The 22,178-nt window shown below is 59.8% G+C and overlaps 9 protein-coding genes and 1 non-coding gene across 10 annotated transcripts; 7 read left to right on the forward strand and 3 right to left on the reverse strand.

Moving 5' to 3' along the window:
• Positions 1-39: 39 nt before the first annotated feature.
• Positions 40-2,644, forward strand: EHS24_009256 (uncharacterized protein; the record flags this gene model as incomplete). The annotated part of the gene is made up of 3 exons (XM_028624547.1): positions 40-69; positions 133-2,503; positions 2,589-2,644. 3 exons carry the CDS (start codon positions 40-42, stop codon positions 2,642-2,644), a joined length of 2,457 nt encoding a protein of 818 aa, XP_028474715.1.
• A 2,193-nt stretch (positions 2,645-4,837) lies between these two features.
• Positions 4,838-6,392, forward strand: RAS1 (Ras GTPase; the record flags this gene model as incomplete). Its single annotated transcript, XM_028624548.1, has 7 exons — positions 4,838-4,846; positions 4,917-4,962; positions 5,406-5,449; positions 5,508-5,518; positions 5,610-5,626; positions 5,817-6,095; positions 6,139-6,392. 7 exons carry the CDS (start codon positions 4,838-4,840, stop codon positions 6,390-6,392), a joined length of 660 nt encoding a protein of 219 aa, XP_028474716.1.
• A 392-nt stretch (positions 6,393-6,784) lies between these two features.
• On the forward strand, positions 6,785-7,687 carry EHS24_009258 (uncharacterized protein; the record flags this gene model as incomplete). The annotated part of the gene is made up of 2 exons (XM_028624549.1): positions 6,785-7,070; positions 7,536-7,687. 2 exons carry the CDS (start codon positions 6,785-6,787, stop codon positions 7,685-7,687), a joined length of 438 nt encoding a protein of 145 aa, XP_028474717.1.
• Positions 7,688-7,901: 214 nt separating this feature from the next.
• On the reverse strand, positions 7,902-8,979 carry EHS24_009259 (uncharacterized protein; the record flags this gene model as incomplete). The annotated part of the gene is made up of 4 exons (XM_028624550.1): positions 7,902-8,166; positions 8,262-8,429; positions 8,500-8,805; positions 8,930-8,979. 4 exons carry the CDS (start codon positions 8,977-8,979, stop codon positions 7,902-7,904), a joined length of 789 nt encoding a protein of 262 aa, XP_028474718.1.
• A 704-nt stretch (positions 8,980-9,683) lies between these two features.
• On the forward strand, positions 9,684-9,801 carry EHS24_009260. The gene has a single exon. It is a non-coding gene; the product is annotated as a tRNA-Leu (tRNA).
• Positions 9,802-10,108: 307 nt separating this feature from the next.
• EHS24_009261 (uncharacterized protein) lies at positions 10,109-12,862 on the forward strand (the record flags this gene model as incomplete). Its single annotated transcript, XM_028624551.1, has 11 exons — positions 10,109-10,246; positions 10,305-10,560; positions 10,614-10,786; positions 10,827-11,133; positions 11,179-11,342; positions 11,384-11,510; positions 11,551-11,812; positions 11,859-12,001; positions 12,103-12,278; positions 12,328-12,634; positions 12,684-12,862. 11 exons carry the CDS (start codon positions 10,109-10,111, stop codon positions 12,860-12,862), a joined length of 2,232 nt encoding a protein of 743 aa, XP_028474719.1.
• Positions 12,863-14,253: 1,391 nt separating this feature from the next.
• Positions 14,254-15,766, forward strand: AOX1 (Alternative oxidase, mitochondrial precursor; the record flags this gene model as incomplete). The annotated part of the gene is made up of 3 exons (XM_028624552.1): positions 14,254-14,704; positions 14,753-14,927; positions 14,986-15,766. 3 exons carry the CDS (start codon positions 14,254-14,256, stop codon positions 15,764-15,766), a joined length of 1,407 nt encoding a protein of 468 aa, XP_028474720.1.
• A 621-nt stretch (positions 15,767-16,387) lies between these two features.
• EHS24_009263 (uncharacterized protein) lies at positions 16,388-16,640 on the reverse strand (the record flags this gene model as incomplete). The annotated part of the gene is made up of 2 exons (XM_028624553.1): positions 16,388-16,393; positions 16,437-16,640. 2 exons carry the CDS (start codon positions 16,638-16,640, stop codon positions 16,388-16,390), a joined length of 210 nt encoding a protein of 69 aa, XP_028474721.1.
• A 1,631-nt stretch (positions 16,641-18,271) lies between these two features.
• EHS24_009264 (uncharacterized protein) lies at positions 18,272-20,168 on the forward strand (the record flags this gene model as incomplete). The annotated part of the gene is made up of 3 exons (XM_028624554.1): positions 18,272-19,139; positions 19,196-19,581; positions 19,641-20,168. The coding sequence occupies 3 exons, from the start codon at positions 18,272-18,274 to the stop codon at positions 20,166-20,168; spliced, it is 1,782 nt and encodes a 593-aa protein (XP_028474722.1).
• Positions 20,169-20,658: 490 nt separating this feature from the next.
• Positions 20,659-21,769, reverse strand: EHS24_009265 (uncharacterized protein; the record flags this gene model as incomplete). Its single annotated transcript, XM_028624555.1, has 3 exons — positions 20,659-20,726; positions 21,395-21,512; positions 21,728-21,769. 3 exons carry the CDS (start codon positions 21,767-21,769, stop codon positions 20,659-20,661), a joined length of 228 nt encoding a protein of 75 aa, XP_028474723.1.
• Positions 21,770-22,178: the final 409 nt, after the last annotated feature.

The raw sequence follows: 22,178 nt of genomic DNA on the forward strand, positions 1-22,178 counted from the left end.
GGGTTTGTGATCCATCCATCGCTCTTGCTCACTGACACCATGACTGTCCGCATCGACCCTGTGTGGGAGGTCAGTGTCATCTCGTAGAGTCGTCTCTGCACACACGCAACAGCCATCACTGACGCGCTCCAGGCCGTGGGGCCCTTCCCTTCTGGTATGCGAGAACACCCACTGCTCGCATCCCCCCTCTACGCGTTCCCGCCGCTTGACGGCACGCACCCAGACGTCGACTTTGCCCTCCGCCCATACGGCGAGGGAGACTGGCCATCGGCGTACCCTACTGGCGGTCGCGCGCAATGGGCATCCTTCAAGGCCGACGACCAAGGAGAAATCGCAGTCTCATTCCCCGAGGTTGACTGGAAGGCCCTCCGCGGCGACCACGGCTGGGCAAGCGTACAGTACCGCACCGAACTACGAGGACGCGTTGCAATTCCTGACACGGGTTTGCCTGTGACGCGCCTTCGCATCGATGTCCTCCAAGCAGCCGAGTACGCGTTCATCCCTGCCCAGACTACGCGCGGCGACTCGTACACCCCCGTATGGTACAATGGTGACGTGTACGCGTTCGGGGCCTCGCCAAATGGCCAGCGCGACGCTTCTGGCGGGGTATCCAACTTTGCCCGTTCCATTGCGCTCCCGCCTGGTGAATATATCATGCTTGTTCGCGCGCTGTATGAGTGCCGGATGTTTGGGGACCCCGGAGACCAACCGCCAACCATCCGGGTCAAGATTCATATCAACCGTGATGATGCCGCCCAGCCAGCCGTCTTGGAGCCTGGTGTTGGCGCACTCCCCGACATTGTGGATGGAAAGGCTATGGGACAATGGGCTGCCGTTGGGGTGCGTGTGCCACCAGGATCGACTGCAGCCATCGTCGACGTGGACTGCGAGTGCAACGGTGGTTTCCGGTTCACCACTCCGCAAAGTGTGCGCATCGCACCCGGCCAGATGCGTCCCGTGCCGCTGAAGATTGATCAGGCCGGCTCCACACTAGTGGACGGGCTCAAGATCGTGCTTCGCGTGCGTTCCGACGACAGCAGCGAGCACACTCTCATTTGGTCGCCCCGTCTCACCCATGTCCGCATGTCCAAGCCGTTCCGATTCACGTTTGCGTCGCCTGCCGTACCCCGAACCCTTCCTGGAGCACCGGCGGGAGCGCCAGCTCTCGTCTCATTGGGCGTCATTGTTCCCCCAACTGAGCCTGCCCCTGCCACCAAGCTACCTCCCGTCCTCCTTGCGCTGCATGGTGCTGGGGTCGAAGTGACCTCTCCGTTCTGGGTCGAGGCCATGCCCACAGCACCTGGCATGTGGGCAGTCCTCCCCTCGGGGCGTAACGAGTGGGGTGAGGACTGGCACGGTGGCAGTATGGTGGACGTGTGGGCCGCTCGTGACGCTCTACCTTTACTCGCCAAACTATGTGGAGCAACAGTATCAACGGACACGCTCCTTGCCGGTCACTCGAACGGCGGCCAGGGTGCATGGCATGCGGCTGCGCGGTACCCAGACCGTATCGTTGGTCTTATCGCGTTTGCAGGATACCTCAAGATCCAGGATTACGTACCGTTCAACGAGCTGGTGTCCCACAACTACGCCGACCCAGCCCTCATGGGACTCCTCCTGGCTGCGCTCGCGCCGTACAACAACGACTTGTACGCTTCCAACCTTGCTTCGGTGCCGGTCCTCGCTGTCCATGGGGCCGCCGACGACAATGTCCCACCTCGCCACGGGCGCACCCATGCCGCGCTTGTGGCAGCCTGGACCCGGGGCGGTGCCGACATTCAGTATGTCGAGGTCCCTCACAAAGGCCACTGGTGGGAAGGCGGCTTTGCCATGCCTAAGATCCAAGAGTTTATTGCAACATTGCCACCCAAGCGGCCAATGGATCAAGTGCGCCGCTCTGGGTTCACGCTCGCCTCGGCCAACCCGGACGAGGCCGGAGGTAAAGCTGGTATTCGAATTGCCGAGTTGGCAGTACCTGGACGGCTAGCGCGACTCGACGTCAACATGCCCCAGTGGAACGGCGCAGGGCCTCTGGATCTGCACGGTTCCAACGTCAAGCGTGTTGAGATTATCGGCTGGGCTGGTGCGGCCGCCTCCGACAGCAGCAGTAGCAGCGGCGATAGTGACAGCAGCAAGCCCACAAGCCTCGTTCGGGAAGACGGCGTGTGGCGGCCGGGACCTCTGCCGCCGATACGTGCCTACGGGCCGGTGATGCGTCTTTTGGCGTCCGACGGGCCTGTCACCTTGGTGGTCCCGGCCAAAGCGGACGATTCGGGCGCAGCTGGCGAGTCTGACACCGCTGCGGCGGCGCTTTGGGCATTGGCAACACTGTACGCCCACGACCTCTATGTCTACCACAGGCTAGACGCCGTGATTGTGCCTGACGGCGACGCGTTGCGTGCTGTTGCGGCTGACACGCTGTCACCGGGCAGTGTGGTGGTGTTTGGCGCTCCCCACGAGAACAGGTTTACGCGCTGGATGATGGCACAGGAGCGCACACCGTGTGAGTGGCCGAGGTGTCGGATGCAGTGAGGGGAGAGGCGCGTAGCCACGAAAGCCAAGCCCCACAATGCTGCTGGAGGCTGCAGACCTCGATCGTGACTGGGTGACTGGCCGAGGCCTGTCACCATGTGGCCCCACCTAGTGCAGTGGACAAGCTGACTCGAGACACAGTGAAGTTTCCCACCAAGGGGGTCATGACAATCGACGGCCGGATTGTGTATGAGAGTGGAGCTGGTGAGTGGTCGCGTCGCCTGTGCCTCGTGCGTGTTAGGGTTCATGATATCGCTACTGGTGGTCGTTCGACACGTTTGGTTCCAGTTATCGAGCGGCACCGACACAGGCACAGGGCGATGAGAGAAACTCGAAACAGACACGGAGGGGCATTCCAGCTGACCACCAATCTCTCAATGCTTTTCTGTTTTTTCGCAAACACGTCCATACGTCGATCATACAGGTATCATTGCGCTCCACCCGCACCCTACCAACCCTCGCGGTCTTGCGGCAGTCGTGGCGGGCAACGACAGGGCCGGACTTGTGGCCGCAGCGCGGTTGCTGCCGCTGCGAACGGGTGTGCCGATCCCGGACTGGGCGGTGGTGACGTCGCGGTGTAGCTGGCAAGGCGCCGGAGGACTTGCTGGGGCTGGATTCTGGGACGGCAGTTGGGGTTGGTCCGAAGGGATGAGCTGGATGGACCGTGAGTGACGGTAGTGTAGTGTGTATCGTAGTGCAGCGTGCCAGGAGTTACCGGCGATTTAGCTGGTGACGGTCGAAATGTGGTGGGGGTTCTGCCATGGCCGTGACTGTCTTTTGCGCCAGGATCCACATTTCACAGGATCCGTTGCACAGGGTTTCCAACGCAAAGGTCCGGACGTTACACTTTTCGTCGGTCCAGCCTCTTTGCATGGATACTTCAGCCTGGGTGAGGATGCACGTGCCCGCCTGGCAGAGGTATGGAGGTACTGTACAGAGGTCTACAGGAAACACCCTGTAAGGGGGGGCCATATGGGGTGGACGGAGGGTCAGAGGTAAACAAGGTGTGTGTCAGATGTTTAGAGTGGGTCTGACACTACCACTACTTGGCTATTGGGCACTGGCGCACTGGCGCACACTGCGCACTGGTCACCAGGCGTGCGTGCGTGCGAGGACAAGTCATGCCTCCCTCGTCCCCTCGTCCCAGCTCTCCCTCACTCTCCCCGCTCCCTTTGCATGGCCCCTGGGTTTTGCGCTGGCGCGCTGGCCTAGTGCTGCTCTTTGAATTGCTTCCAACGCCGTGAGCTGCTTGAGCTGCAACAATCCTGCACCTGGGGCCTACAATTGTCAGACGCCGGTACGCCGGTACGCCGGTACGCCGGTACGCTGGGTTACACTGGAGGGAAGGGAGGAGGAGGAGGCAAGGAGGAGGCAAATAAAATAAAATAAAAAACGAGACACAGGTACACAGGATGCACAGGATGCACAGGATGCACAGAGGCCAAAAAGGTCCGACGTTGGTCCAGGACATGTCGGTTAAACAGGGACCAGACAAGAGCGGTGGCCAGTGGTGGTCTCCGTGGATCCGTGGTGGTGGGTGGTTGTGCCGAGCGGGATGTGATTGTACCTGCATAGAAGAGAGACGACGACGACGGCGACGACGGCGACGGCGACGACGACGATGGACATCGAGATACAAGTGGTTTAAGGACAGATGACAATATTGCCTCATGCAGCAAAAACAAGGGGAGGCCGGGACAGCCGTCATCGTCATCGCATGTCTCACTGGATCACATTTGCTGTTGTCGTTCACAGGTGGCACAGTCTTGTATGAGAGTGAGAGAGAGGTTCACTGGATCACTGGTCACTGAGAGCTGTCTCGGGACCCACACACGAGCGAGAGAGACACCCCACAGGGATACAGACAGCAGGAGCGAGCGAGCGACGTCCGGCCGACCCATCCATCCTTTCGTCGCCCTTAGAAGCACCAGGTTGGCCAGGTTGGGCAAAAACGCCACGCGCCAACAACGTCCGCCATCCATCGCTCGGGTCTTTCCCCCCCGCGCATGCACCCACGGCCACCCGGCCAGCACTCGCGAGCGCGTGTGCTCGTCATTTCCCATTTCTCTCTCTCTCTCTCTTTCTCTCTTTTGCACCGTCGTCGCGTTGCAACTCTCAACCACCCCTCCACATCGTTTCCTCCGCCTCCTCCACCTCCCCCCCCCCCCCCCTCCCACCAAAACACATCCTCACGTCACCGCCAATAGTCCCGTCGTCGCTGCTGCCCCTCTCGCCCAGTCACACACACACACACATTTACTTTAACCCCCGCCTTTAATCCCCTAGTCCACCTCGACCACAAACCATGTCCAAGGTTCGCCCCCTCCCCTCCCACTTCCTCCTCCCTCTGCTCCTCCTACATCCACACTCACACCCCCATGCAGGCCCAGTTCCTCCGCGAGTACAAGCTCGTCGTCGTCGGCGGTGGTGGTACGTGTTCCGGTCTCTCTTTCTTTCCCTAGCCGCACGCGCGCCCGCCCGCGTCTCAATGTTTGCCCGTCCCATCGTCCGTCCGCGAACCAGCTGGCACAAGTCACACGGCCACGCCTGCACAGTGCATGCTATCGCGTGCGCGCGCGCGCGCGCGCGAGTTGCATCCAGTTGCTCGCTGGCCGCAAGAGCCATGCCAAGGACGCGCAACGGACGCTTTGCCCCCCCTCCCTCCCCAGCCCAGGCGGCGGCGCGCACGGTGCGCCTGGCGCCGCAGCGCATTCCCCAACGCAGGCTCATCCACCTGGCCGATGGCGCGCGGCGGGTCGTCACGCTTGGCACACACGCCCGTCCACCCCACAACCATGGCCCGCATGCATGGCGCGTGCATGACAGTTCCAGCGTCTTGCAAGTGGGGACAGAGCGCTGACCTCTCCGCGCAGGTGTCGGCAAGTCGGCCCTCACCATCCAGTTCATCCAGTCCCACGTGAGTCATCTCTATCTCAGTCTCCCTCTTGCCAGTGACGTTTGCTGACAGCCCCCAGTTCGTTGACGAGTGAGCACCCTTTGTTTCGCCCCGCACAAAGCACGCACAAATGTGCCGGGGCGTGCGCTTTCTAAGATCAGTGCTGACAACCGCCCCCCAGGTACGACCCCACCATCGGTACGTTTGCACTGCTCAACGAGCACCGGCCCCAAAGGGCACGCAGGCGATGAGCAGAGCGGAGATGTTGGATGCTGCGCCTCGGAGGACCTGTCCTCTAGAGGGAGCTCGACTCACTGCGCATCGCCCGCTTGTTCGCCCGCTCCATGATGGCAAACTCGCGAAAACACACACACTGACGCAACCACAGAGGACTCGTACCGCAAGCAGTGCATCATCGACGAGGAGGTCGCCCTGCTCGACGTTCTTGACACTGCCGGCCAGGAGGAGTACGGTGCCATGAGGGAGCAGTACATGCGCACCGGCGAGGGCTTCCTTCTCGTCTACTCGATCACGTCGCGCAGCTCGTTTGAGGAAGTGTCGACCTTCCACCAGCAGATCCTCCGCGTCAAGGACAAGGACTACTTCCCGGTCGTTGTCGTCGCAAACAAGTGCGACCTCGAGTATGAACGCCAGGTCCAGCCTCACGGTGGGTTTCAACGAGCTTGCTGCAGCGACTGACAATCTTTCAGAGGGCCGTGACCTCGCCAAGCGCTTTGGTGCCCAGTGCATCGAGACTTCCGCCAAGCAGCGCGTTAACGTAGACGACGCCTTCGTTGCCGTCGTCCGCGCCATCAGGCGGTACCAGCGCGAGACTGGCCCCGCCCAGGCTCCCCCTGCTGCCGGCAGCAGGCCCGGCCCTACCGGCGGTGTCGGCAGCCGCCCCGCCGAGAACCGCACCGAGGACGTTGACAAGGGATGCTGCGGCGGTTGCGTCGTGCTCTAAGTGAGCGCGTGCAGGTAATGGACACAAACATTTCCTTCTACAGCCCCAATCCCCCTACCACCACCACCACCCACCCCCACCCCGCTCTCGCGCTCGCCTGTCGCTCGTTGTACATATAAAGATAGTCTTGCGGTCGTCTTTGCGGTCTAGTAGTCTCTTTTTTTTTTCCTCGCTCCTTTATCACGTCTATACAGCTGTCCGAGCGGTACATGTTCATGCATATACACTGGGATGACGCATTTGCAGGTGTGCGGTGACTACACGCTGGTGTGCGGACACGGCCTCTACCCCCGCGGCCCACTGTTTGCGCGACCCACAAAACGTCACGTTCCGAACATTGCCGTCGCCGACTTTTGTTTCCTTCCATTCGCTTCATTATACAACATCCCACCATGCGTCCAGCATTGAGACTCCTCGCAGGTGCATCATCAAGAGCCCCTGCTCGCACGGTTACCCGCCTCACACCTCAGCAGGCTGCGGCCGCAAGAGAGGCCGCCCGCTTGGCGACTCTTCGTAACCCTCCTTCACCAACACCTTCCACCACCGCACCGTCGACTGCTGCTGCTGCTGCTGCTGGGGACACCGACCAGCTGCCCCCCGGATCACGCCCCGTAGCCACGCCCCGGCCGGGCGGACCTCAGACGGATCGTCGCAAGAGCCTTGTGGACAGTTTTAGGAGTGAGTGTTGTTCGCCGTCCCTGTGTGTTGCCTGGTCTTTGCGAGCAAGCCTCAGGCGAAGACTGTCACGCATACTCCCACCACCGTCACTAGACTGTCGTTGGCCCTTGGTCCATGGTTGCAAGCCACCCCGCGGGAAGAACCTGAGCCTGGCGAAGAGGTGACTGCTTTCAAGGAGACCTTTGGGCCGCATCGTGGTATGGCTGTGACCCACTGTTCGTCTAGCGTCCAGCTGTTCCTACTCTGCCTCCATGTCCAGTACCAGCTCCAGGAGCCATTGGAACCAGGCTCCGGACGCCCCAATGACCGCACACGCGCCTCGTTCCCACGGTGCAGTGGCGCGGGGTCATGGCGTGGTCTGTTTTGGGTCTAGTCGACAGAGGTCTTCATTCCGGGTTCTCCATCTCATCTCATCTCATTCCTTCTCCCAATGACCGCGTTGAGGCTCGACGCTGACGACCACAGGCCTGTCTTGGAAGGGCAAAATCTTTGTTGGCGTTCTTCTCGCCAGTACCGCCATGCTCACCCAGGCCGTTGACTACTTGGTCCCCGAAGAGGACGCGGAACAGCCGTCCCGTGGTGTTGGCGTCGGCATCACTGTTGTTGACCGCAAGTAGCGCGTGTCCGAGGGGCGAGGCATGCGACGCACATCGGCGCGTCGTGCTCGTGGTAGACTGTAGGCATATATATCATTCTCAACGTGGTGCTCACTGACGAACCTGCTGACCTGCGCTCGCAACTCATTGGGTCTACTGACAAGCATAGAGACTATGGCACAAGACATTTTGGTCCAGGACACACATTCTAAGCGTCACTTAGCTACGGCGCCTACTAGAACACAGATGCAGCTCCGATAAAGACGGCCACAACGCTGGCACCGACTACTGCAAACGGCGCAAGGCTGTACGAAAGAGCACCGTTCTTGAGGGACGTTGTGGTCTCGCCGGGGACCGCGCCGCTTGCCGCGCCAGGCTTCTGAACGGTCACATCGGTCGGCCCAGACTTGCCAAAGTCGGCACCGCACTGGCCCACGACAGCAGAGCCGACGACGGTGTTGGTCAACGTCGAGTTGATCTGGGTGGCTTCGTAGTAGATGCTGATTTGTGAGTTGTCTGGCGTGTGTGTGACAAGACTGCACAACAAGGGCGCGCGCGGCGTGCTGCGGCATACCATTACCCACGTCCTACTCACCCAGCAACACAACTCGTACACATGTGACCCGACTGGAAGCTCTGCTCAAGGGCTGCGAAGGAGCTGGTATCGCCACCGAGGATGCCCGAGAGGTAGGCGAGGGTAATGTTGTTGTTCGTGTCCGTCTGGAGAGTCTCCAAGGTCTCGGTCACGCAAAACTTGCTCGTGCTGTCCTGTAAGTAGAAGACTTGGGGGGCCGACGCGCCAAGCACTGGGCGGCTTTGCGTCATTAACTCACGTCGAGTTCTTCGAGCATGCCGCAGCGTATATGTTGTCATAGCTGTCAATGACACTGATGAGGATGGTGGCTGGGGACGTGGGGTTCTTCATGTCCTCGGCACAGCCCTTTTCGAGAGACGACTTGGCGCTCGAGAGAGTGTCGTTGCTGCATCCGGGCGTGGAGTTGCTGCAGAGCTTGGACAGGTACGTGTCGAGCGGCTGGACAAGGGACCCGTCCGCGCTCATGAGGGGCAGAAGGTCGGTAATCGACAGACAGCTGCCAGTGTCGCCGACAGCCAGGGGGAGGATGGCGTCCTTGCAAGAGCTGGGAGGTGGTTAGTGGCTGTTCCGCCCCACTTGTTGCCAAACTCGCCTGGTGACATTGGGGATCGACTGGCTGTTGTGGTACGTCAGTTACTGAACCCAGTTCCGCAGCGGTGGATACATACGCCACGGCAGTGGCAGCGAGGGCCGTGAAAACAACAGCGGTCTTGAACATGGTGTGAATGGAGTAATAAGGGTGAACGAAGAAGTGGCTTGGGGGTTGGGGCAAAGCAGAGAATGTGGTTGCTTTTGTAGCATTGAGCACACAGCACCACTACATGCACGGCCTGGGCATGGGCTCCCACTGTCCAGGTGCAGCAGATGTGAGCGACCTGTCCATGGGGTAAACTTGGCAGGTGCCGCCGGACAAGCGCGACCCAAGGATTGAAACGGCCACTGTGGCGGTGTAGAGCGACGTAACCACAGGCACTACTTTGTGCTCCGGGATGGGCGGGTCGCGCCGTTGGAGTTTGTGACGTAGAGACGGACAGGGCGAGGGCCGTTGAGAGGGCAACCCGTTCACTGCTTCCGATACCCGGGCAAGCAGCGAGCGATATGCCCAGCACACTTGGCGTGGGGATCCCTGGAACGTCTCCTTTCTACAGCCACAGTGGAGTGTTCCGCCAGAGATACTGGCCGAGATTCGCCACTGAGCCCCATGTGTACGTTTCCTGATCGGTAGTGTCTTCCTGCGGGTTGCCCTTGTCTCTCTGGGAACTCTGAGTGTAGTTACTGAACTCCCGCGACGTCGAGCGTCCTGCCGTCTTGGCATGTGTGACTCGGCCATTGGACAACTGACCCCATCCTTCTGCTGAGAAACAAAGCAATCGCCAGACAGCCGTCGTCTCGTAGCCGTCCCACATTTTTCTACTTTCGGAAGCAGCTATACCCAAGTGGTTACGGGGTGCCACTCAAGAGTCCTTTATTGAGTTCTTCCAGCGATTTGCTGGAGCTTTGGCATGCATATGCATCCTGGGTTCGAACCCCAGTGGCTGCATTTCCTCTTTTGGACCCCTCAGGTCTTGTTTTATGCCCAAATAGCAGTGTTTGGACGTGCGGGAGACGCCAAAAGTTGGTCGGGAGTGTGTGCAGGGTTTGCAGATGTAGAAGGTGTCGCCACATGCCACATTCACCCAATTTCAAAATACCTCCGCTAATATCCCGGCAGTCCAATTAGGAAATATGGTCTAATGCTTTACGAAATGATGTTGTTTGGCTCGGAATTCCTGGATGCAACACTCGCAAACTCATTGTTGTCTCAATCCCCTCTTTCTCTTCATCCTCCATCCACCACCACCGCAGCCATGACCACACGCACGCTGCCCACCATCATAGCGACGCGGTCCGTATTTGGCATCATCCCGTCCACGACCCGCCGCAACGTGGCGTGGAATGCCGACGGACAGTGTCTCATCCTCACAAGACAAGGTGTGACCGTCGCAGTACGTCATGGTCCTTTCTCCTCGTTGCTCCATCCTGCAATCCTGACACCAATAACAGACCCCCTACCTGGCTACAGCATTGCCGCTCCCCGAAGCTCCGCTCGATGCATCCATGCAAGGAGGCGGAGCCGGTGCGAATGGCGTCAAGGAGGAGGACATCGAAGACGACATGGACATGGATGTCGACGCACCGAGCTCGAGTACAGTCAAGCTTGGGCGCCCTCGTACTGGCGAGATCAAGTGGTGGATTACGCCCATTGGCATGGACAAGGGCAAGAACCGCGAGGACGAATTTGAATGGGCAGAAACCGGTGGTGGGTGTCACAACACAAAACTCTTGCAACGTTCAACCCCGCTCACGTCGCAGACGAGTTCAGCGGCCTCATCATCGACAAGGACAAGGAACGCAACATCCGTGCCGCTGTCTGGTCACCGCCCGGTATTGGCGGAGGAGGTGCACTCATGGCTGTCATGGCTAGCACCGCTCAAGTGTCCGTCTTCGCGCCGGGCCAGGACCCGTACAGTAATGAATACGTTGAAGTGAGTCCCGCGGTGGAAGGACGGCAACTGACAGCGACAGATTGCAGACATCACCAGTATGACGATGGACCTCCTCCCGGACTCTGAGAAGCCAGACGAGATCCCCACTATGGCTGGTATGCTCCGCATGCGTTGCACGGCCATGGAATGGTCTCTTCCTCTTCCCCTCCCAACCATGGTCGGAGTGGACGGCAGTGTCTTGGCCCTGGCCAACCGTGCCGGTGGAATCGACTTTTGGAGCGCAAACACGGACAGGTCGTTTGAGCGCATTGCCCAAGTGTCGCTTTCGAAGCCGTGGGCTGTCGAGCTGACCTGGACCGCGTGGGTTGCTGTTGATGAGCATACTTGTAAGCAAAACCCAACATTAGGGGACGACCGCTGACGCTTCACAGGTTCTGCAGAGCTGGCTATTGCGACTACGGACGGCTCGGTGTGGATCCTTGATGTTAAGCGCGTCGCAGTGCCGCTCGAGGCTAGGTGGGAGTGCCAGGTCGGCGACCTCCGGCTCGTGGCTCCAGCCGACAAGCGCCAAGTGACAGCCCTCCAGTGGATCACTGTGGGTATAGGCATGGTTGAGTCTGATTTCTGACCCACCAGGGCGACCGGCTGGTCTGGGCCAAGGCCGGATCTGTTCACTTTTGGACGGCAGGAACGACGCCCTCGATGGTCCGCCTCGAGCGTGTCGGCAACTGGGCGGGATGCAATGCACTCAACCCTTGTGTCGGTAAGTTCCTCCTCTGTGGGTTCTGGACTCACTCCCCAAGGCCTCCATCTCCGCGGCACTACCGTCACCGTTGTGCTCGCCTCATTGACGTACCACCTTATCGAAGACGTCTTCTCTGCACCAAAACTGGGGTCCAAAATCGACTCTCTCCGTCTCACCCTCTCTGCGCGCGACGTCTTCCTTGACTGCGCGAAGCGTCGTCGACGTGGGTTTGTCGCCATGACTGACCGCGAGTTCACCGCACACACGGCCGGATGGGCTCCCCTTGATGCTTCAGGCGATATTGTCTCATGGATGGCCGAGTGAGTTACCAAAGCAAACGGACCGTGTCTGACAGACACCTTGCAGACCCATTACATTCCACAACCTCGACAGCGCGACTGAGGTGAACCGTATTGGCGATTTCGTGGTTGCGGACCTGCACTCGACTATTGTACCCGACGAAGCGGTAGTTGCCGCGATCTCGGCCACCCTGGCCCACCCGCCAAGCTGTAAGCGCCCACTTTTGTGATATTTCCTTGTATTAACTCCCCACCAGTACTGCACAACTCGCCTTTGGGGGTGCTGCTCCCCCATCTGACACGGGCGCTAGTTGCCGACGAGACTCTGGCACGATTGCTTTACACCCTTGTCGAAGCTCCCCATGAGGCAGCGCTTCCTGTCGTTCCTGACATTGCCGACAAGGAGCGCGCGCTCCTTTCCATGTTGTGGGGCGCCGGGTGCCCAGACTCTTTGCGACTGCACTACGTGTTTGCGCAGTGGGGTGCAGTGAGTGTTTACTCTCCTTCCCCAACACCAACACCTGGCTAACCCTCAGCGCGCGTACCCATTGCTGTCGCTCGAGTTTGGCGGGGCTGCCGAGGCTTACCTTGGTGTCGTTCAGCGCGCTCTCGCTGCCATTGCGCTGGCATGGGCGAGCAGCGCCCATGGGGAGACGGTTGGACCTTTGGACGCCCAATACCTTGGTCATTTGCTTGCCATCTCCGGTCCAGATGTCCAGGTCGACACCTCTCTGCGTGCTCTCGCGTCCGAGACTGGCGCAGCGACCGCCTGCCCTGCATGCGGTAGCCCCGTCGAGTTCGGAAGCGGGTCGTCGACGTACTGCAGCCAGGGCCACGAGTGGGGTATGTCTGTTTCCGTTGTTTCCGTTGCCTTTTTGCTGACTGTGCTTAGAACGCTGCTCCATCACGCATCTTCTGATCACGTCGCCCGAGTATCGTCTTTGCACCGTCTGCCCCGCCGTTGCGCTCCGCCCCGAAGCAAGCGGCGAGGACAACCATCTTGTCCATGCTGCGCTGGCTGCGGCCGTTGACTGCCAGACCTGTGGCGGCCGCTGGGCCCGGCCCGTGTGAGAGTTTCCTTATGCGCTTTGGAGGAGGTCATGAGAATGCAATGTGCTTGAAGAGCCTGTGTGTGTTTTGCGTCACATTCCGTGTGCTGCCCTCCCAATCGCCCTTTTGGCTTCTGACCTTTGTCAGCCGCAGTCATGTCGTAGGAGTATCTCCCACTGCAGTATAGACCGATCCGAATCGGAGACGGAGGCCGTGGAAGGAAAACACGACTGTTTGGTATCCTTCAGATGCCGGTTTGGTATGCGCAAGGGGGAGCAGGGTGCGCAGGGTGGTTCCCATGACGCCGTTCTTCCGAACCGGTAAACCGCGTCTGCCTGTTGGTCGCTATGGATCTCGCTGTGGATCTCTGCTGATACAGCAGCTTGGCGCGCGCCCCCTTGATGGCCCATGCCGGCGGCACATGTCCCCAGATAACGCCTTGCCGCTGCGCTTGCTGCCAAATACGAGCCGGCAAGTGGCGACACCAAATTACTCACCGGCGACACACCGTTTGGCCGTTTGGCTTGTCCGTGTCTCTCCGCAGAACACATGTGCACGTTCTTGCGACCCACTGGCGTACTGGCCACTGGCGCAGTGTACATACTGGCAAGCAGGCAGCCTAACACTTGACAGATTACAGATCTAGCACTGGGTGGGCCGGTCCCGTTCCCTTCCGAAGGGGCGATGCGGACTTGCCCGACAGTGATCACCGTATAGACCTGTGCATGAAATGTTTTGGCAGCGTGAAAGAGCGCTGGGCAGAAAGTTGTTGAGAAATCGAATGCCAACAGAGAAGCATTAGAAAGCGCACACCGAAACCTGTTAGACATGCGCGACATCCTCCAGAGAGCAGCCAGTTCCATTGGGTGTCTATTGTCCACGAGGAAGCGACACACCGAGTGACTGTAAGGGCTTTTGGGCGCGTGCCTCATACCGCGCGACTCACGATTACAGCCATTCCCGGCGGCAAGCTTCGGGCGCGACATCTCCCGCAGATTATGCCAGATGGCCAGATGCCGCCCGGGTGGCCCACCACACGGCCACCTCACGCGCTCGTTTGGTATTTGCTCTGTCTCATCCGCGCCGTCCGTCACCGGGCACCTGGAGGGTCGCCCGGGTACTCACGCATCTGTCTCGTCGTGGGGAGAGAGGGAAGGGGCGGCGGCGATACACCGAGTCGACACACAACTAGCAGCTGACAAGGAGCTAGGAGATTATTTGCCTCGGTCGTGGTGCTCGATCTGCGTCAAGATTGCCGTGCCCGTCGAGGCAGACGTAGTATATAACACTCTCTGACGACTGACCATGAGTAGATCCCCACTCACTGATCCAACACAACACCACTACTGCTGTCACAGTCGCCCTCGGGCACTCACCCATCCACCACCACACCACACTACTTTCCAACCACAATGTCCCTCCTCGTCTCGCGCAATGTGACCCGGTCGGGTCTCATCTTGGCACGCACCCTCCCGGCGAACCGCATTGGTATGCCCGCTGCCGCTCGCCTGTACTCGGCCATCCACACTCAGACCTCGCTCGAGGTCCCACACCGCTCACGCACCGCTGATGCCGACGGCAGTGCGGCCGCGCTCGCTGCTGGTCGTGCCCACGCCACTCGCCTCGCTGGGCTCCACATTCCGTCCGATTCCTCGCCACATGCCGCCCTCGCGAGCGAGGCGCGCCATCTTGACCTGGGTGCCTCCGCCGCCGCCAACATTGCTGGTATGCACACGTCGACGAGCAGCTCTGCGGCTGCACTGGGCTTGAGCCAGCACGATGTCGACGCTGAGAACAAGGCTCCCGAGGGCCTCGTTGGCCACCAAGGCCGCGGTACAGAGGGCGCGCACTACAATGGCAAGTGTCTCTCTTTTCCATCCCACTGAGCCATCAAACTGACTTGGGTTGAAGACAAGCTGCCTGAGGCCGCTGCTCCACTCACCGACCTCGCCATCGATTCTATGGGCGGCTGGACGATGATGAACCCCATCTACACCGAGGCCGAGCTCGACACTGTCAAGGTCGTCAACCGCGCCCCCGTCACGCTCAGCGACAAGGCCGCCCACGGTGTCGTCAAACTTCTTCGGTGAGTCAGCCGAGTCACTGTACCTTTGTGCTTGCGTTCCTTTCGCTAACGCACATAGCCGCTGCTTTGACATGTTCACTGGATACATTGCCAAGCCCATCCCCGCCGAAGTGCTTGCCCAGAACCCCATCCCCATTGCCGAGCTTCGCAAGAGCGGCCAGCTGCTTAGCGACAAGGCCTGGTTGCTGCGTATCATCCTCCTCGAGTCGATTGCCGGTGTCCCCGGCATGGTTGGAGGTACTTTGCGCCACCTGCGCTCTCTGCGCCTTCTCCGTCGCGACGGTGGCTGGATCCACACTCTGCTCGAGGAAGCCGAAAACGAGAGGATGCACCTCCTCACGTTCCTCACTGTCGCCCAGCCGACACTCATCACGCGCGCCCTGGTGCTCGCGGCCCAGGGCGTGTTTTACAACGTCTTCTTCCTCACCTACCTGGTGGCGCCCAAGACGGCCCACCGCTTTGTCGGTGCGCTCGAAGAGGAGGCTGTGAGGACGTACACGCACTGTATCGAGGACGTGACGAACGGCCTCGTGCCCGAGTGGAACGACAAGCCCGCGCCGCAGATTGCCATCGACTACTGGCGCATGCCTGCCGACTCGACGCTGCTCGACGTCATCAAGGCCGTGCGGGCCGACGAGGCCACGCATCGCTTCGTCAACCACAGTCTTGCCAACCTGAACCAGAAGGAAGACTTTAACCCGTTTGCCCTGGCCGAGGCGAGCCCCGAGCTGCGCGGTACGCGTGCCGGATTCACGCGCGAGGAAAGCGCCGAGTTTGCGCGCCAGACGCAGAGCAGGATGCTTGGTGCGCCTCGTGCGAACAAGGAGGACGCCGAGTGATGTGGTCGAGTCTAGGATAATAAAGTCCGATTAGGGGGGCCGCCTTGTGAGGACCCAGTCGAGCCAGGAAGGGACCCAACGATGTACTCTGTAGGATTCATGTAACATAGTATGGTTTGAGGCGTCTTGTCCATGCCTGTGACCGTGAGCACCAGTGAGCTCGTCGTTACTCTCCGGATCAAGCACGACAGAGGTACAAGGTTGCCTGCGGTCCGCATTGTCCTCGGCATTCAGCAAGGGGACGCTGTCGCACCCAGCAGTCGGTCTGACAGGAAGTCATGCTTAAGGTTGGCCAGGGGCGTTAGCTTCCCCGTGGCAGGAGGGATCCAATGTACGACGTCACCTGCGTCAGTCTGAGAGCAAAGTGAGTGGCCTGGTAGCGACATAGGAAGACCACAAGTCCGAGTGCATGTTTGGTGTTGTACAGTGTCTACCAGATGTCAGCGCCGATACACGCACACGCCATCGAACTGGCATTACTCACAGCAATATATGAGGCCTGGCTTGCACCCTCGTGCCAGTTCTCTCGTTGCCGCTTGGTTGTGGTGGGATCTTGAACCCCTGCGCGGCGTCGCGGGCGTCGTCGTTGTTGTTGTCATTATCGCCCCCTGCCCTCTCCGTCTATCTCTCCCCTCCTCCCCTTTTTTTGCATCTAGTTGAATCCTTCGACGGGCTTGCGTTCCGGCATGTCAACCTTTTCGCCGCCGTAGGAAGGGAGGAGGGGGTTGGGGAACTCTTTGCGCGAGTGCGCTGGGTCGCGGGACCGACGCTCCGACATGATGAGGAACGTGGCCGAGCCGGCGACGAAGATACCCAGCAAGAGGAAAGGGTTGGGGCCCTTTGTGGGAGGACGCGTTGGGCGAGGCGAGGACATTGTTGTTGTTGTTGTTGTTAACAGTGTGCTTGTAGAGCGCAAGAGGCTACCTTGACATGCATCCCCGATCTGCTCCTTTTGTCTGCGTCATTTGTTAATTAGTACTCCCTTATAATGGAAACGGGTGGCGTGGGGGGTTTATTAGAACTGGACGCTAATTGTGATATTTTGCCCGGGGCCGCCATAACCGGGCCTAATGACATGCCCAGTGTCCGCATTTAGCACAACACGTCCTGTGTCGGTGAAACGACATGTATGCACTGCGGGTACGCAGGGCCGCAGGGGCCGCTTGCAGCGCTTGTCCCCCAACACACCGAATGCAAGTTGCATGCGATGGCAAACCTGCGCTGGCCGCTCGCCGCTCGCCGCTGGCCGCTGGCCGCTGGGCCGTTTGGGCGTCATTTCATTTCATTTCTTATTCTTTTCTTTGCTGCGGATTTCAGTGTTAACCCCCCCACGACCGCCTGCGGATTAAAAAAGCAAAAACTGCCGCCCGAGTGGGTTAAATGGGTTAAATCGGCCGCCACGGTCTTGTGCCGCACAAATGGCGTGTGTTCCTGTGGTGGCATGTGCGGACGGAGGCGTCCCATCATCTGACCCCTCTGAACTGGAGCTATGTAGCTGTCACGACGACGACGACGACGAGGACGACGACGACGACGATGACGACGACGACAAAACCTGCAACCGGATGGGTGATGCCAACGGAAGGGGAAAAGACACGCAAGTGGGAGAAGAGGGGGAGGAGACGGGAGTGAGGGCGGAGCGGCGGAGAGGGGAGGAGGGGATGGAGGGAGGAGGGAGGCAAGGACCCACCGAAACGGCCCAGCTCGACCGGACCCTCTGATCCTCTGATCCCTCTGAGATGACATGGTGCACCGTGCATGCACATGGGGTTAATACACATGTGGAACTGGGGTGGACATATGAACATGACGCGCGGGGGTGTGGTTGTTTTGGGCATGCTGCGACGGACACGCGCAGGCAGCAGCAGCAGCAGGCAGCGGCTCCCCCTTGTTTCATGCGCGCAAACCGGCACCACCCTCGACGTCGTCGGTCATTTTTCTGTCACAGGCCCGTCTGGAACACTCTGTGGATCTGCGCTGCTGGGAGCTGCCGGCCTCTTGGACGCAAAATGTGTACTGCGACCGCAGCATACACATTTTTCATTGCGTAGTGCAGGAGCGGACGCAGCTCGTGTGTGCAAAACGGGGGGCCAGGGGGGTTATGGGTTAGCTCCTGCAAAAGCCGCGACCCGCACACCTAACATTCTACCGCTCCCATCACACCGCACACACACACACACTACACCACAGTACACACTACACCGCCCCCCCCCGCTCTGTTGTTGCTTTGGTAGCTCCCATTTCCATCGCCCCATCGCTCCATCGCTCCATCTCTCTTTCTGTCTTTCTCCACCACTCTCATCCATCCTCTCCACGCACACACATACACACACACACCCCTAGACCCAGCTGCGCATCTGCACATACGGCCAGCCGCCCCACCCAGCCGCCGCTCCCCTCCACTGCAGCCGACACACACACACACACACCACACAACCTTCTTCCCCCCGCCCCCCTCCACACATCCACCCACCCACCCACGCCTTCCCACGCGTCCGTGACGCAATGCTGTTGCTCAAACGGCGTCCAGTCCTCATCCTCGTCGTCCCCATCGCCCTCACCGTCGTCGCCTTTCTCCTCCACACCCAGACAGACGCTACGGCATGGGTCAGCAAAGCTGCAGCAAACAGGTTTCAATACGGCGATGCAGACTCGTCCCGCACAGACGACCTTGATCATCCCGACACCGCAGCAGGCGGCGCCTCAGACTCTTCAGACTGGGGCGATGCAGACACCGACGACCACATCCACACTTTTATCGGCGGGCCCGAGACTGGTGGTGACCACAACAACGCGGTTGTAGGCGGCGTCGTCCCAGAGGAAGGGTCTCAGCCGCCCGTCACCACACTCGGAGCGGGAGCGGTGGCCACCAACGCCATCGAGTCATACATGCGCGACTATCTCCTGTCCCGCGCCGAGGGCTTTGATGCCAAGGTGCATTTGGACAAGTATGGCCTCAAGCTCGGCGTCGTCAACCTCGAGGCGTACCACAGGGAGCTCTTGGAGGTCTACAACGAGTTCTTTGGCGTCAACGAGGAGACGGGCGACGTCTACTCGTTCCTGGCTCCCGTCCTCTCTCGTCTCTCCCTTCGCCCGCCCACGGCGCCGCTCCCGCCCCTCGTCAAGCAAGTGGCCGCCACCGAGAAGAACCTCGACAAGATCCCGTCGTACTTTGACGACTGGGACCGGATCATGCCCAACTGGAACATTACCCTGTTTGACGACACGTCGCTCGAGCAGTGGGTCAACTATGAGTTTGGCGGCAGCGAGCTCGAACGTCTCTTCAACCGTCTCCCGCGTCAAGTCCTCAAGAGCGACTTGTTTAGGTACCTGTTCCTCCTCGTCGAGGGTGGCATCTACACCGACAGTGACAGTGAGTGTGGACCAGTGATGTGTCAGACAAGACGTACTGACCCTCTCCTTTTCTAGCCGCCCCCGTGATCCCAGCCGAACGTTGGGGCCAGCCATACGAAGACCGCACCCCGGAGATCCTCGAGCACCTGTCGCGCCTCCTCATGCTGTCGGACGACCCCCAAGCGGACGTGTTCAACCACCCGGTCCTTGAGGAAGGTGGCGAGCTTGGCGAACCTGCACTGGTTGTCGGCATTGAGTTTGACTCGATCATGTACGGCTGGGACTGGACCAAGATTGGTGTCAGCCGTGCCGTCCAGATCACCCAGTGGACCATGATGGCCCGTCCGGGCCACCCCGTATTCCTGGATGTCGTCGGCCGCGCTTTGCACAAGACCATCCAGATCGAAGAGGAGCGTCGCAAGGCCGAGGAAGAAGGAAGGGAATACGTTGACGAGTGGGCTGTGAGTACACTGTTTTTACACCGTGTTCCCGGCGATGGTTTTTGCTGACACACAACCAGCTGGAATGGACCGGCCCCGGCGTCTGGACCGACTGCGTCTACCGCTACCTGCTCGCTCGTTATGGCTTTACCCCGGAGATGCTCATCCGCGTCGACCGCCCTATCCGTGTTGGCGACGTCCTGATCCTCCCCTCCAAGACGTTTGCTGCCTCGGAGCGCAAGGAGGTTTCCGAAAAGAACAAGCCCTTCACTGCCATTTTCCACGGATTCAACGGCCGCTGGCGTGGCGAGGACCCGACGGTCAAGAAGATCAACGAGCTCAAGAAGATTGAAAAGGAAAAGGAGGAAAAGGAGAAGAAGGAAAAGGAGGAAAAGGAGAAGAAGGAGCAGGAGGAAAAGGAAAAGCAGGAGAAGGAGAAGGCGGCGGCTGAGGCTGCCGCGGCCGCTGCCCAGGCGCAGGCTGAGCTGGACGAAAAGGCCGCGGCTGAGCGCATGGCCAACGAGGAGAAGGAGAGGCAGAGGCTCGAGGCGGAGCGCAAGGCTGCCGAGCAAAAATTGGCCGACAAGGACGACGCGGCGACGAGGTAGCGCGAGGGACGCGTCAGGACGTGGACCCATGGCGAGACCCCCGACTTGACCCCGGCCGACCAGCGACCCAGCGACTCTGTGGGGGCAGGAGTAAACCGTCATCTAGAACACCAATTTTTCGGCACTCGACCGGGGCATTCAGAGTAGACAGCATGGCCCACTCGCTTTGCCGCCCCCAGCCGCCCACCGAGACCCACCCACACCATAGAACCACCCAAACGGCGTAGCCAGGCGTAGCCAGGCGTATAGATAGAAGGACCACAGAGTCCTCCAAGGAGTGCATGCGGCCAGCCGCCCCGTGCACTACTTGTTTGTAGCATCATCATGTGACCCCACTAAGCCATGTTACATGTTTCTCGTAGTACAAGTACACTGGTGGGTTTTGTTGTTGGTGTGTTTTTGTTGGAGTTGGTGTGGTTTTGTTGTAGCTGTGATGTGTGTGTTTGTGTGTGTGTGAAGAGTGGAGAGAGCCAAAGGTAACGACGATGACTCATGCTTGAGGTGTGCTTGGTGCTGTTGACTCGGCTGGTGGGGCTGGTGCCGCGGCCTTGTCCTTCCCTGTTCTGCGTCAGCTCAAGGATATGGAGATGGGCGGGAGGGTGGACGGAGGGTGATGCTGGAGGGAAGAGATTGCACTGCCGGTCCACCAAGTGTCACACGAAACGGACGACGGCAGGTTTGGTTCTGACCAAGCATACCCCGCCACGGCCGCCACGGAACCGCACACTGCTGAAACAGCGGCGCGGCGGCGGTGTCCCGATCGTCAAGTGGTGGCTTTGACATGCCGCAAGAATGACAAAAAAAAAACAAAATGCGTCGAGGCGGTGCACGACAAAGCGTACAGTCGCCACGGCAAATTGAGCCGGGATGACCTGTGCAAAATAGGCCAAGTGCAAGTGCCGAGCAAGGTGCCGACAGCCACATGCAGCCAAGTGCGCAAGTGCGGGGTTGAGCCAATGTGTGTGTGTCGTTGCCCGGGTTCGCCAGTCACGGCCCAGATCTTGTTCGTCGCAAGATCCCAAGATCCGGAGCGAGCAGGATCAACATGCCGAATCTCAACAATCCGACATGACCCGGAAACGTCGGCAAACGACAAGAATGCTCGAGCCCTCTGTCCTTGTCTTGAGATAGCGATCACTGTACCACTGTCCAGGCCGCAAAGGAAGAGACCAAGCAACGGAGAGCAGGAGGGATGTGATGTGGGAGGCAGCTGCTGCAAAACTCACAGTACTCGTAGCCCTTGTCGGTGTCTCCCATGGTACGCAGTGTACGCTGCTCCTTCCAGCGCTTGTCATTCTGGCCCTTGGCCCAGATGTATGTCCCGAGGGCACCAAAAGTGAGCGCCTGGGCGTGTAGTGTCAGTGGAGGTAACGGTAGAGCGAGGGAGGGAGAGGGAGGGCAAGGTGTCGGGTGTCATGTTGTAGGTTGAGCGACAGCGAGTCCCGGCCACCACCACCACGACCACTACCGGCTGTGACGGCGTGTACGCTGCTGTAGGCATGCCCACAGCAGCGGGCACACCCCCAGACACAACAAACAGAACGGCAAAAGGTACGTACCACCCATCCGTATGCGACCTTTTTTGGGGACGTGCTGTTCATGGTGACGGGCAAGAGAGGGCGAGAGAGATTAGATGTGAGGCGATGGGGAGATAGCCGAAGAGCAAGGCTGTGTAAGAGTGAAGAAGATGTTATCAAACGGGCTGTGCAGGCGAGACAGATGTGGGCGATCGGAGGCGATCGGCGGTGCTTTTGCGTTGGGTGCGCGGGCAGGCGGGCGGCGCCGGTGGTGGCGGCGGTGGTGGCGACGACGACGACGACAATGGAGCGAGGAAGCCGATTATTTTGATTCCGTTTGGGAGAGGACAGACGAGCCGCCACCCGGGATCAAACACTAGCATGGAGAGAGAGAGAAGCCTTCCCTCGTCTGCCTTCCCTGCCTTCTCTCGGGGCAACAGAGCAACAGTGTGTGTGTCGGTCGCTTCTTCTTCATTCCCCCCATCTCTCCTCT

The sequence above is a fragment of the Apiotrichum porosum genome (assembly GCF_003942205.1).
Source record: "Apiotrichum porosum strain DSM 27194 chromosome Unknown scaffold_9, whole genome shotgun sequence".
Lineage (NCBI taxonomy): Eukaryota > Fungi > Basidiomycota > Tremellomycetes > Trichosporonales > Trichosporonaceae > Apiotrichum > Apiotrichum porosum.